Here is a 15,009-nt window from a genome sequence, read left to right on the forward strand (position 1 = left end):
TGGCTAGAAATATTGTACAGGGACTTCCAACCTTATTCCGCACATGTGGGTTATAAGAATCTGACAAACCGGGTAGCCCAGTGCTCTTTGCAGCAGCCCTTGGGACCTAAGGTTCTGGTCCTGAGTCTGGACACTTCACAGAGGATTCCATCACCTGATACAGGTCAAAGGTTAGAAATGTCCTGGAATGAGACTGTGTCTGCATCTGTCTCTCCTGAACCTTGGAAGTGAGATACATATGGAAAGGACGAAGGTTGGGGTTTTCTCAGTCTATAGGAACGGGATCAATGACTAGCTTTTGTGCCCGCGTGCTAATACATGTTCATATGTGGGGCAAAATTTGGTCCGAGACTTGACTTTAGTGTTATAGACCACATGGTAGCATGATAGCCTATAATCACGGGAAGCTACCAGTTTCTACCCAAAAGATCTGTACTATTGGGAGCAGTAAAACTGGCTCAGTTCAGTCTGTAACAATTGTGATGCATCAAATTTCCCAAATGAAGCCTGCTGGGACATAACCTCAAGGCAGGAATATCATGCTGATGGAGTTGATGTATAATCTTGCCATCCTAGACCCTCCAAGAGAAAGACTATTTCTCTTCAGTGAGAAAAACCACAGGAAGCTATGGAGACAGCCTTGGGGTGCGGGTTTTGCTGGGTCTGGGAGCTTGTCAAAACTACCACCATTCTGCTTCTTGGCCCCTGGAATGCAATGATACCCAATTTCTCCCCTGCCCAATGATTTTCTCCAAACCACCTGGACTCTGTATTCTACTCAAAATAATGCCATTTATACAATATCTGTATTCAAAAGAATAGATGGGAGACTACTATCCTACTTTCTCAGTAAATGTAAAACAGAAACATTCGCATTTACAAAAACACAGTACTGTCCAGTTTGGGATTATTAGCAGCTGTATATCTCTACCCTACAAATGTTTTAAAAAATATTTAAGCTTAAAATGAACCAAAATGGGAAAGTGAACTATGTTTGCCATAAACAATTTCTTGAGGAAAAACTTTGAAACTCTTATCTCTCATGCTGCATCTGTGCTGGAGGGCATCTAGAAGTTGCTCTAGCCCACATGTTTTTCCTGATGATACAGTCTGAAAATGTGATCATAAGAAATCCATTCTTCTGGGTGTCAGGATTCCCCTTTGAAAGGACAAGTCCCCCAAGGAAAGTTAACCAATTCCTTCACCAAGGAACTTAACCAATCAGTCCTCAAAACTGCCAAAAATTAAAAGTGGAATCTTTTCCCCCAAAAAATAATACATTGAAATTCTGTCAGTGTGAGTTAATCCTGCCATATCATTGTCTGAGAGATGTTTAATATGGCAGGTAAGTGAGCTGAAATCCTGGGCCTTAATGTAATTTCTCTGAGCCTCGTGTTCTCTCTGCCTGACAGATTGGGAAGCCCTTTTCCTAGCCCCTTCTCAGGAAGCATGAAAGGGACACTGGGGGAAAAAAATCCCTAAGATGATGCTAAAGGAAGAGAGAAATGCTGCAGCACTTGAAAAGATTAAGCCAAGGGCCAAGGCAGCTGGTCCTCCCTGCTCATGTTACACTGGCTCCCAATCCATTTATAGCTACAGAAAAAAAAAAAAAAAAAAGCAAAAGGGCTGAGACAAAAAAGTCTTCTGAGAAGCAGTGTGGGACAGGGACGAGAGCCACTGCACTGACAGGCAGCAGGCCTGGGGCTGTCCCAGAACTACCATCCTGGATCTCTTATGTCCCTACCTCTAAGAGCACAGAGGAATGCAGAATTCAGAGGGCACGCAGCTAAGAAGGCATTCCCAAGGTTTATGTCAGCTCATCTCAAGTTGTGGGCCTGACATTGGTTTCAGATACCTGCACAGATACTTCAGGAAATCAGAGGATTCACCCTCTTGCCTAGTGTACACCCCCTGGGAACAGTAAACCTCAGCTTCATTTTGGTTAATAATAAACCCCTACATGAACAGCCTACTTGAAAAGGGGAAAGGAAAGAAAAAGAATCCAATGACCTACACATTAATACTTGCTCACCTCTTGAGGCCATGCACTTTTAAAAGAACTGCTCATCCTTTTTTGTCTTTTTTTTTTTTATTCCCCTCTCTTTTTGTCAGCTTCTGAAGATGGAAAGATGTTATGGCTGTAAATTACGAAGTGAGTGCTTTTATGAAAGGAAATGGGAACGGCACTGATCTCTGCTCATACAAAGGAGCAATCGAAAAGATTTAGAGCGCCATGGCACTCAGCATACAAGCTCTCATTTCATCTCCATCGCCACTAACACAGTATTTTAACTATTCTTCCACCTGAGAAACTGAAGCGAAATTCTGGAAATGATCTTCCAACACAATAACAAAGTTTGAGATGCTTGTCACAGGTCACTGTTAGTAGACGGCAATGTCTCTAAAGCCAGTGCTGGTTTCTAAGGCACAGACCACATCAACACGTCCCGTTATCTGTCAGCCAGCTGGTGTCAGGAGGTTGGTGTACTCTGAGTTCCCTTGCATTGGGGCTGTCACTTGTTCAGACCCACAAGCTGTATAAAGCTCTTGCAGTTCTTTTTAAATTTTTTAAAATTTTTTTCTTGCAAATTGCTATTCCCCTTTATTCACAACACACAGCTCCAAATTACTTCAGGCTTTTTCCAAAAAATCAAACCCACCCTCAAAGGTCAAGAAGTCACCACTGCTGAGGTTATTAAGAGGAAAATATTGTGAGATCTGAAGCAATTTCCCAAGAAGAACTTGTCAACGGTTTCGAGCGAGCACAGCAGAACTGAAACACTCACACTGCCTCCCCAGGGAACACTGTGAAAGGGCCCATTTCTTGGGATTTGCAGTCCCTGTTCAGGGAGGGTAATAGGGTGATGTAGGTCTTATTTTTCAGGTATTAAGTGCCTATTGGGATAGTCTCAATAAGTAGTGAGTGATTAGGCAAAAAACAGCAGAAGTTATGAAATAAAACGGTTACTGCTTTGGTAGAGCCAAGTGACGTGGGGTGTTTTTGTTCTTTGTTTTCTTACTTATGTACGTTATTCTACTCGTAAGTCATTTTGCATTCATTTATTTTTTTAAAACTCGCTTACACGTCCGTCAGGTCAAACTGAATAACAGAAGATCTGGATATGGACACAGTGGTCATTTTAGGCATGGCTTTTAGTCAGGCTTTCTTCTTCAAGGAAGAGCAACGCTGAGCTCATGTTCCAGGTTTGGGATATGCGAGAGGTATTAATGCAACACTGAATAATTGCGACTTGCCTCAATCCCTAGTTTTGTTACTGTCTCCTGTCAGGGTCCTCCATGAAAGAGTTGACATAAAAGGAAAGGGAAATGTAAAGCAAAACTGAGAACTGGGGGAAACCCAAATTTTCCCTCCTGCCGTTTCAAATAACACAAAAATATACTTTCACATGGATTTCTATCCCAAGTTGGAGTGCCGAGAAAGGTCTTAAAATATCTACATGCGCCAGTGAATCCAGAGTCAACTACAAAGCGACCGTATGTTGTCTAGAGCTGTAATGGCAGCTGAGTTCTGACTGTAGGCCCATGTCTATCTATTCAGCATACCCTTCAAAGCAGTCCTCACAGGAGAATGGGCAGTTATCCCAATGATGCTGCCATTCCTTAAAGCACTGCTTGCTACACACTTATACAGTGTCAAGATAATTCCTCTAATTTGCAAAACTTGCAATGTCTGTTCTCCTGTGACTGGTCATATTTGGCCACTTTCAGCCATTTTAGGACTACAGAGAAGATATTTCCCAACTTTAGTCTGATGGCTATAAATTCAAGATGTTAAAAAAAAAAAAAAGTACGTAGTCTTTCCTTCCTGGTGAAGAAAAAAACTTAAAATTTTTATGATGAAAGACTTACTTAGAACTAGGGAAAGCCAGGCATTCTAGAATTTATCACTCTCATCACATAAAATGTTATATAAACAAGGTATAAGAACAATAACTTTAGGAATAGGATGTCCTCAAACAGTTCTTTCACATCTTCTATGGCCAAAAAAAGACTATCGGTCTAAGTCCTTTTAGAAATACCTGGACAGGATATTGAAAGATGCTTTAGAAAAAATAGCGCACTGACACTGAAAAATTCTGCCAGAGAGCAAGAAAAACCCTTCAAAGAACTCATTGAAAGAATGTACCCTTTCATAAAATGCCTAAATCATCTCTGATGAATCCCAAAGGCTCCCCGTCTTAATATACTCTGGAAATGATCTTCCAACACAATAACAAATCATCGAAAGCATCAACTAAAGCAACTGAGATAGTAAAAGCTGGAAAGAAGCTCAGCCGAATAAATATGCAGGACCCTGAAACGTAACATTCAATAATAACTACCATTTATGGCCTAATGATATCTCATACCTTTGCACGAGTAGGCAAACAGCACCATGCTACTGAGTCTTAGCTACCTACCAGACTGAGAGTGCCTCGAAGGCACAGGCCTAGCGGCTGCTTTTTTTTCTTCCCTCTCTCCTGTTGCACTACTCATTTTATCTACCAAACCATTCACTCATTTTTCTCACCATTCAAAACATATTTAATCAGTTCTTACCACTTGCTAGAAACTAGTTACCCCTTCCAAGCTCGGAACTTTTCTTGAGTAAAGGTGTTTAAATAACTTGATATACTTGAATTATATAATTATGCAATATAACTTTACTCTCTCATCTGGAGGGTATCATCAGAAACTTCAGAGGCTGCCTTATTTACCTTGGTGTCATCCAAAAATATGTTATGAAATAGTACCTCCAATGTTTGTTGGGACTAAACTGCTATGACAATAGTCATTAAAATAAACTCTTGTAAATATATATTTGGGTGTTTAAAACCTTCACTTTAAATAGCCATATATATTGTATACAACCTGTGTATGTACTAGCATGTACATCCATAAAAGGTCTTCCAATTCAAGCTAGATGGCTCCCTTATTTCAAAAACCCAGTAGTTACTACCATGTTCCTCCCTCCCTAGTTTCCAAAGGTATTAAGGGTAGAGCGAGAAGGGAGGAAGATAAATGTATTGTATAAATAAAAAGGAAAGATGGAACATGAACAGATGATAGTTGGGCTCCCTCCCCATCAGGAGTCAAATCAACGTACTACTAGAGTAGGGAGAACTAACTCTTAGAACTCTAAGCAAGCTTATTCTCTTACCCTGTCCCCCAATTGGATGCAGCTGAGCCTAAAAAAAAAAAACAAAAAAAAAACATGAAATAGCTAATCATGAGATTCTATCAGATGAGTCATAAAATAAAACCCAGTGTTGGATCAGCTCCTACATCTTCCTTTTACTACAGTTGAGGAAAATGAGTCCCCAAAGAGATGGTAACCTTTCAAAGCTATACAGAGAGGTCACGGTGGGGTTGAGGCTGGCTGCAATACTCACCCCCAGTGTCTCATCCAGAAGAGCTTGGCAATGGCACCAAAGGAAAACTCATAGAACAAGGGTTCTTCACTAGGACCCAAGGCATGTTTTGGGGACTACATATAGTCACTGAAATTGTCTGCAAAACTGAAATTGTCTGCGTGGCTTTGCATATTTGCGGGGAGCATGGTCTATTGCATTCATCAGTCTGAACAGGGTCGATGACTCCAAAAATTTAAGAACTACTGTGTCAAGGATGGGCTTGGGGGGAAGCCTAAAAGGGTATGAGATTAATTCCAAACGAAAAGGAACCCAGGTTTCCAATAACCTGAAGACTACGCTTGGGCCAAGCAGCCAGTGGAACTGTGTACATAGAACACAGTCCTACACTTTCTGGTGTGGATGGTAAAAAGGATCCTGTAGGGACAAAAATGTGTTTAGGCAAAAAGCTGGTGTGCTTTTGTGACCACAGGTGACAGGGAAAGGGGTAGGCAGCACAAGCTTCAACTACTGATTTGGTGGTCTCAGAAGACCACAGGTCAGAAGTCATGAGCAAGGCTGAGTTCCCTGCAATCACAGAAGAGGTTCTGGCAGTAGCTATCACAAGCCCTAATGGGAGGTTTCTGCAGCCTCTCAAAGCCAGGGCAGGCTTGACCTTCAATCCAGCCTCTCTCATTGTACCTGTTTGTGAACAAACAGTGAGCCCAGAAAGGGTTCCATACGCCCTGGGAGACCTAATGTGATCACAGGGGTCTTTGTTTTCTTCTTATTTCTGATGTCAACATCAGTCCCAGGAGTGGGCAAAGGCCTTGGTATTTGGTCACAGGGAACTGGATACACGTCAGCCATTGCAATTTCCCTGGGAAACAGAAAATATTTTCCCCACTCTATGGATGAGGAAATTGAAGCAAAGGGAGAAATGTCCAAGGTTTGTCAAGGAGGTGAAGAGCCAAGAGTGCTGAGGTTAGAGCTTGTAACTAAATACTCCACACTGGCTCTGGCAAGATATTCCATCTCCTTTTGGGAACCAAGCAGTTCTGGAGATTGGCGAAACACTAGTTGCTAAGGATAAGATGTGGGATGCAGTTTACACCACACGACCATACATATGGAATCCATCACACATGAAAACAGAAGACTTGAGGCCTCCTTGGGTAAATGAGATAGGAAAAGGGAACCTGTGGGTTACTCATCATTTTCCAAATCAGAGATTTATGTCCCTTTTGGAAAGGAGAAGGAAAACCTGTCTGCAGCCCAGTTTTGAGTAACATTTGCCACTGAGAAGCTGTATGCAAAAATTCCTGGCACAAGCTTTGGAGAGCTCTTCTGATTGGGCCCTCCAAGGACAGTCCTTGGGAATGACTGAGATTTAAAACTCTATCTCATCAGAGGAGCAGGAGTATCCTCGATGCAACAGCATAAATCCCTCTCTCTAATTTCAAACTTACAATAGGAATGTTCAGAGAGAAAAATTATGTACATATACCTATATACATATAGATTTTTTTTTAAGTCGAGAAGGGTAGAGATCAACAGCTAACAGTGATCTGCGTGATTGTAATACAGTTGATTATCTTTTTAATCCTTAAATACATTTGCTGATTTTGTCTATAATTAAAATGGATTACTGTGGGATAAAGAATAAAGACAATATAAAAGCTAGTGACTTTGAGTGTCAATAGAGAGCCAGAGCTTATCTCATCCAACTGACTCACTGAACAAAAAAAGAAAGGGAGGTGGACAGAGGGGGGAGCACCTTGCTCGTGGTCACTCAGCCCGCCAGCCATGGAGGAAAGCCAGGCCTCTGGAAATCCCCCGGCCGACTTCCTGGCCTCCACACCGCCCTGGTGCAGCTGCCGATTCCTTAGGGTAGGAAACCCCCTAAGCTTGGTGCTGGGTAAGAAGGAGTTTTATATGGAATTGTAAAATTCAGAACAGCAGCCTCATGTCTTAGACCAAGTACACCAGATTCCAACTCAAGGATAGCTGAAAATTCAATGGTACTCACCAAGCCAAGAGGACAATTTGTAGGGAATTAGGTGCCCCAGGCTCTGTCACAACTGCTATAACTGCACAACTTCATAAATGTGCCATGTTTTCTTGACTCTGGTTATTATACATGCAAGTCTCCCTGTCTAGAATGCCTTCCTCTTGCCCTCTCTCCCAGGTGTTTCTATAAATTCCTACTCATCCTTTAACAGCAACTCAGAAGTCATTCTCTGCAAGGCCTTCCCTAGTCTTCCCCGTTTATAAAATTGGTACTAGGATACCGTAACAAGAGGACGTGCCTTGACTGCAGAGCATATCACAATACAAGGAAAATCAGAATCGGTGTATAGGTCTGTCTCACCCTCTAGATAGAATTCCTTGAGGGCAGTGGCTATTTTAATCATCTTTGTAGCTCTGGTACCCAGCAGGGACTCAAGTGTCAGTTGAATAAATGAATGCCTGCTAATAAATATACGGTAAGATTTTAACCTTTCCTTGCAAATCTACGATTTGCCTTTCTGTCCTCTAAATGGTGCATTTGCAGAGCTGTTAGGCAACAGGTTGCTTTGGGACAGAGGTTTTTCTTAGAGTTTAAATAGCTGAGTTTAACATTGGTATTTCAATCTTTTTCATTTATAAAGAAATAAAATAGGAGAAAGGTAGGATTATATAATATTAAAAGATAAGTGCACAGGCTGGCTATGACAAAGGCAAAAAGAAAGTATAATTTACCACAGGGTGATAGCAGCTAACATGTACGATTCCTACACCACCCTTTCCCCACCAGTCCTCAAGACACTCGTACACAGATGCACACAGAAAGTTAATAAGTCACTTTGGGAAGTTTAATCATAACCCATCAACAGACGAGCCCATTGCATAGTAAACACCAGAAAGAGTATATTATTAGGGTTGCTAATCACTAATTAAAATCTCAAGATCAGGTTTCTGGGCACATCTTGCTACATCTGTGCAGCAGACAGGTCCCAGATGGTATGAAAACCAAGTCTGGAGCCTGCTTCTCCCTAACAGGCTGTTCTTGCAATATCACAAAGTTTGTGGGTGACAGAACTATGCAACAAGAGCAAGAATACTCCGCAGTCTCTTTATGCACAGCCCTGCTCCGGACTGCAGATCTGAGAGCAGTTTTTAGTCAATTTCTGGGTTTCGGAAAAAAGGCTATTGTTACATAAAATACCAGAAGGTGTCTAGCTTTCTCCTTGTAGGGAAAGAATGATCACAATATTCAACAATATTCAACATACTGCTCCTCTCCCCGAAGATTGCCTGGGAAGGGGTACAAGGGAACTTTCCGGGGTAATGGAACCATTCTGTCTTGACTGAAATGTGGGTTTCATGGGTGTTGAAACAATTGTCAAAACTTATAGAATTCCCTTAAGATTCATACATTTCACTGTATAAATTTTACCTAGAAAAAAAGAGCCATGAACAAATATCAAACTAGTTAGAAGGTTTATGTTCTGCAGTAGTATGGGCTAGCAAGTTTGAAACTACTTTCTGTGTATTCTAGACTTCAGCAAGTGAGTAAATATACCTAGGATAACGGGAGCCAGGTTTCTCACTGTTGGAGAAGTTAGTTACAAATACAGAAAGGGGGAAAATTCACCAAAGGGAATAAAACACAGCATGTACCTTCTGACACCAGGATATGTCATCACTTCTTTGGTATTCCTGCCAAAAATTCATAACCTGAATCTAATCATGAAGAAACATTAGGCAAATCCAAATCGAGGCAAATTCTACAAAATAACTGGCAAAATATCAAAACACTGAAGATAAGAAAGACAAAGGCTAAGGAACTTTTCCAGATTGAAGGAAGCCAAAGAGACATGACAACTAAATGCAATTGCTTGGTCCTGAATTGGATCCTGGTCTCGGAGGAAAAAACCTATAAAGGACATTACTAGTACAAATATTTGAAATCTAGACTGTGAATTAGATAATAGTATTGTGCAGACATTAAATTGCCTGAATTTGATAAGTGTATTTTGTTTAGGTAAGAGGATTTCCTTGTTCTTAGGAAATATACAACAAAGTATTAAGTTGTAAATGACCACAATGTCTCCAACTTCCTCTCAAAGTTTTAAGAAAAAGAGAAAAGGGGTTGGGGAACAGAGAAAGAAGGGAACCCGCACACACAAATGGGGCAAAATGTAAACAATTGGGGTGAATAGGGCTAAAGGGTATATAGGAATTCCTTGTACTATTCTTGCAACATTTCTATAAGTTTAAAATTATATGAAAATAGAAAATACCCCCCAAATACCCTAACTTTCCAAAAAATATTTAGGTGAAAGGATAATAACAACAAACTAACTCAATGTATTATGAGAAATTCTTTCAAGAATATTGGTTTCAAAATTATACTTTTCCCTGTGATAGTGACTCCACAAAACTCTATTTGGCTCTATATTCCTTTTTAGAATTAAAAACCAATTCATATAGCTTCAAATATGGTTTTTTGAAATACCAGTGGTAGATAGTCATTTTAGAAGGTCTTGCAAGGCAATCAACAGAAATTGGAATGAAAGTAACTCCTCACTTCCCTCCAGATTCTTTAGTAGTTTTTCTGTAAGACAGAACAATTCACCTGGCTATATGCCAAGCTAAAATCAAACAGGATAAGAAATGATTTATGTGTAGATGATTCAGTCTTCCCTGCTATAGAAGCAGAGAACTATATTCTTGCCCATTTCAGGCTTTACAAAAGGTGTGTGTGTGCGTGTGTGTGTTTAAACAAACACACCTATTGTGTTTACACACACACACGCACACACACACACACACACACAAACAGGAGCATTATTACTCAGCAGAGCTTATTCTACCTCCCCAATCTTTCTGTCTGTATTTGTGGTTAAAGCAAGAAAGAAGTACGGCCTTGGTCCTAGGTAAAAAAAAAAAAAAAGAAAGAAAGAAAAAGAAAAGAAAAAATACTAAAAACTACCAAAGGAAAAAATTACTTCATAGATGTCTAAGGAGAATTTTTCAAAATTCATTTTTAGCCCCAAAGAATCTTTTTGAAACAACAACAACTATGATATGACTCAGTATAAAAAATATTATGCTAAGTACGCATTAAAAAAATTCACATGCACAGAGACGAAAATGTAATTGGAGTTGTCATTTCAGTGAATTAATATTGGGTTTACAGATAATAGAGAACGACATTCTCCTATGTGAATAAAGAAGTTAGCCAAGTAAGTAAATGCTGTGTTTCTACTGTAAGGAAATACATGTACCAATGAAGCAACCTTTCCAGCACAAAAGAAATTTAATACCCGACCACATGAAAAGTGATCGCTATGGGAATAGCACAGCTGTTAAAATCCAAGTCAGTTTGTATTAAATTGTCCAGCATGTTTATATAAAGCAAGACTCTCAAAATGACCACCAAGAGGAAATAATTTTGCTAACAAAAATGTGATACCTATACTTAATTTAATGCTTACAATAAGTGCGAAAGAAAAATGCAGAGCTATTCTCTTTCAAAGAATATAAGGGACCTCAGTCAGCTGGCCTGCTTATGATTCTTTTAAACAGTATCTCAAGGGCTAATTTAATTAGAACTAGAACAAAAAAGAATGAGTGTTTGCATTTCACTTAGAGAACCCAATTATCTTTATTTCATTGACTAGCCAGATCTACATGAAGCTACAGAAAAACTGGCACCTGTGCCAAGCGATTTCAATATGAAAATTAATACTACTGCCAAGTTATTTTGAGACCAATTAGCTCAGCCATTCAAAGAAAAAAAAATTAAAGACAGAAGTGCAGATGGACATCCTTGAAGCCTTGACTTGAGCAGATAGGAGATACCTTAAAGCAACTATAGAAAGAATGAGCTCATGAGTAACTACTAACAAATGGTGAGCTTTAAATCTCAACATACACGGGATACAGGATGATAAAGCAGGAGCTTAGTTTACTTTGGAAAAAAGAAAAAAGAAAGAAAATTACTCTAAATTTCTGAGCACCTCAAATTAACCAACTTTATCAACATTGTTTGTCAAATCTGAGTTAACTTTTCAGATAAACTGGTCAGGATCGAGCTTCTCATAAGTTATGGCCCCAATGAAGTTTTCAAAGAAAGTTAGATGGGAGGGGGGTAGGGATAGGGGAGAAGGTGAAGGGATTAGAAAGTGCAAATTAGTAGTCACAATCTATAGTCTCGGGAATATGCAATACAGTATGGGGAATATAATCAATAATGTTGTGAAGATCGTGTAGAGTGCCAGATGGGCACTGGACTATTAGGGAGATCACGTCATAGATGCCTGACCACTGCGCTATACACCTGAAGCTGAAGTAGAATAATATTGACTGTTAACTATAATTAAATATATATACATACATACACACACACATATATATATATAGTCACAAGATATGAAGTACAGCATAGGGAAGATAGTCAATGCTATTGTAACAGCTATATACGATGTCAGAGGAGTAGTAGATTGGGGGGGTTATCACTTTTTGAGGGGTGTAAATGTCTAACTATTACATTGCTTTGTACACCTGAAACTAATAAATAAATAAATAAAAACAAAGTTAGATCACTCAGAGTGGAGAAATGTCCCTAGAATTCAATCCCTTCCTCACTGCCAGATGTAGGCTGCACAGCAAAGAAGTCCCAAATTATAACCCAGAGGCCAGAGTTTGGGATTAGTGACCCCCAACATTATTGTGCATAACACTTGAACATGAAAGTTTTATCAAGAATCATGAGTTTTAAAAGCCCAGGTTAAATCACCGGGTGTTAGAACGCTTCAAGAGGCATCCAAAAGGAAATTTGCTGTCACACACAGCATACATGTAAAAATAACTCAGACCATCTCAAAGCCTATTAACAAATGAGATGCCATCACTGTAGTTTTGAGATATATCAGCCGTTTCTCATTACAATGGAGGGCACACAAGCTCTATTTTTAGAGCCCTGGAAAGATCAAAGCTGAATGGGCCCTTTTATTGGCTTCCCTTCAGGGCCCTAATCTCCATTTACTTTTCTTTGTCATTATATACATCTCCAAAAGACACACCACCAGGACTGCCTGGTTATCTCCCCCATCCTCTGAGTAACACTTAAAAGTTACTATATGATCTTCCATGAGAGGGAGAAACCCTCTGAGGGAAGAACAAAGACCAGGAAGTTCAAGTCAAAATTACCCTTATACAAGTGTTGATACAGAACTAAAACATCTAATTCAGTCTCTCTCTGTGTACTATAAACCAATTTTTCTCAGGCCGGTGCTTCTGCGAGAATGAATACAGATAAATGAAAACAAAATTCTCTCTGGTTTTTTAGACCCCACCACTCTCCCAAAAAGCCCTGAGTGGGTTTCAATGCCTCCAGCTGTTAAGGCTAACGAGCTCATTTAAAAAACAGTCCCTTAAATGCAGAACGACTTACTTTGGAAGAACAAGCTGTACATTTGTCAAATGCCAGGCTGACAGGAAGGACATTATCAAACCGTGAAAGAAATCCTCGGATCTGAAAACAAACAAAACAAAAAATTCACAGTAAGCCCGAAATGACACCACCTGTGAAATGCATGCATAGTTTCAGACAAGAAGCAAGAAACGATACGGTGGCCTTGACACAGATCACTAGCGAAAATGAAGTTCAACATAAATATTTTCCCTTGTACTATAATCCGTGTGAGGATGAACTATATTTTATTCCATCTTTTATTCCGTTAGGAACGAACCAACCAGTGCTTACAAGCTTTTCACATATTTGTGACCTAAAAACATAATTGGTTTCAAAATACACAAAGAAAGCTATAAAATCTAAAGTATTTTAATAAATGTCTTCAAAAATGTAACAGGTCAACTAGTTCATTTTGACTCAACTCTCATACATAGGTTATATATACTCTCATATATAGGTTATAGTGAATATGGGATAAGTGTGTATTTCTAGGATATAATACTGAGTGGAGCTCCACAAAGTAAGGGGACTTACAGAAAGCAGACACAGTCCTGAATATAGCATATCCACTTACTTGCTTGACTAGAAACAGGAATAGAATGTTAAAAAATCACCAAATTTATGGGGAAACAGTGCCACCTTGAGCATACTCATCTGGACTACAAGACATAAATATTGTATATGTCATTAAAATATTATTACTAAAAACATGAATGGCAAACTCTCTAAAGTCTCCACAGGACTCATTTATAAAAAGCCAGACAACACGAGTTAATGTATTCTCAAGAGTTAATGAGCTAATTTATGTGATCTTTCCAATTACCTCATTTTATGTTGATAAAACTCCAGCTCAGAAAGGAGAAGGAACTTGGCTCAGGAAAACAAAGTGGAAAGCTAAGATGCAAAAGCGGCCCTCCTGATGCCAAACCTGGCCAGGCCTTGGCCTGGGCTCCCTCCCTCCTTCCCTTTCTCTCTGGATATCCCAGCATTTGTCTTCAACATTAGGTCTCAACACAAATTTAAACGTCTCACTTGAATAGAGCAAAAGAACCAACCCATGCCCTCGTGTTGCCTTTAGCCACCCTACCAACACTCCCTGCAAAACAAAAACAAAGCCCGATAAAGTCTTTATAGAAACTAGCTTCCTTCCGAATTTAGATAACTCCATCCGTAAGCCCACACTGCAGCTAACAGTCTAACTGCTTGTGCGTACTGGAAAATCTAACTTATGACGGAAATGCCTTGCAGCCATCTTTTAAACGTCCTTATCAATATTAAACGTCCTAATCCAATATTGAAAGAGTGTTTGGTCGAGAGGCTATATTAAATAGTTGGGATAAGCTAGATAACCTCATTGTGAACCTCTAAAATGTGACAATCTTTTAGTTCCTTATGTCTCAAGAATGTGGTGACCATTTTATAATGCAGTACTTGAAGCACAATCAGGGTCTTAAGTTTGCTCTTCAGGACATCAAAACAGAAGACATCAAACTGGCAGACAAGACTTTAGTGACAAATCACAAATGGGAATGGTGAGATAGGCATGAAATCTGGAAGTTATAGCTTGAAAGAATGTTCATTTAATATAAAATTTACTGAGAGAAAAACTTGATCATATGTAGCATGATTTCCACTAAAATGCTCCTTGACACGGTCTGTTAATGCATCCATATATGCTTCATGAAAAGGTTTCTTCATTCTCTTTCTCTCATATAGCCAATATCAAGCTTTCTTTACATTGTGCAAAGAAATACTGGTAATTTTCTCTGCTAAACTGTCTCATGACTGGAGGTGGGGAGGGAAAGCTGACGGGAAGGGAGATAGAAGACCCAGTTAGGAGCAAAAGGAAGACAGAAAAAGGAGAGGAAGGAAGCAAAGAGAAAATATAAACAAAAACACAGGTGGTGAACAATAGGAGAAGAAAAAGGAGCCAAAGTGAATGGGTTGGCCAAACAAGGGCCCACACACCATTGTTTAGCACCTCAGACAGCTCTTTACTAGGAAACTGTGATTCATTTTCCCAGGAAATGAAGTAGGATAACATCTGTGTGTGAGGCCTTTCAAAGTCACCACGTTGGTATCAAAAGACCCAGAACTCAGTCAAAGTAATTCTAGTTCCAGGTAATTTAAAAAAGGAAAGTTTTCTTTTCAAACTGATGGCAACAGATTCCTAATCGGCATCTTCGCAGGTGA

At 39.6% G+C, this 15,009-nt stretch overlaps 1 protein-coding gene across 2 annotated transcripts in view; it reads right to left on the reverse strand.

Moving 5' to 3' along the window:
* Positions 1-15,009, reverse strand: part of ATG7 (autophagy related 7) — a 215,687-nt gene that overhangs the window by 119,585 nt on the left and 81,093 nt on the right. For both annotated transcript variants that reach the window (XM_033132876.1, XM_033132877.1), the window contains exon 17: positions 12,796-12,876. In XM_033132876.1, coding sequence (XP_032988767.1) covers positions 12,796-12,876 — 81 coding nt within the window. The remainder of the gene's footprint in view (positions 1-12,795; positions 12,877-15,009) is intronic.

The sequence above is a fragment of the Rhinolophus ferrumequinum genome, chromosome 17 (genome assembly GCF_004115265.2).
Source record: "Rhinolophus ferrumequinum isolate MPI-CBG mRhiFer1 chromosome 17, mRhiFer1_v1.p, whole genome shotgun sequence".
NCBI classification, from domain to species: Eukaryota; Metazoa; Chordata; class Mammalia; order Chiroptera; family Rhinolophidae; genus Rhinolophus; species Rhinolophus ferrumequinum.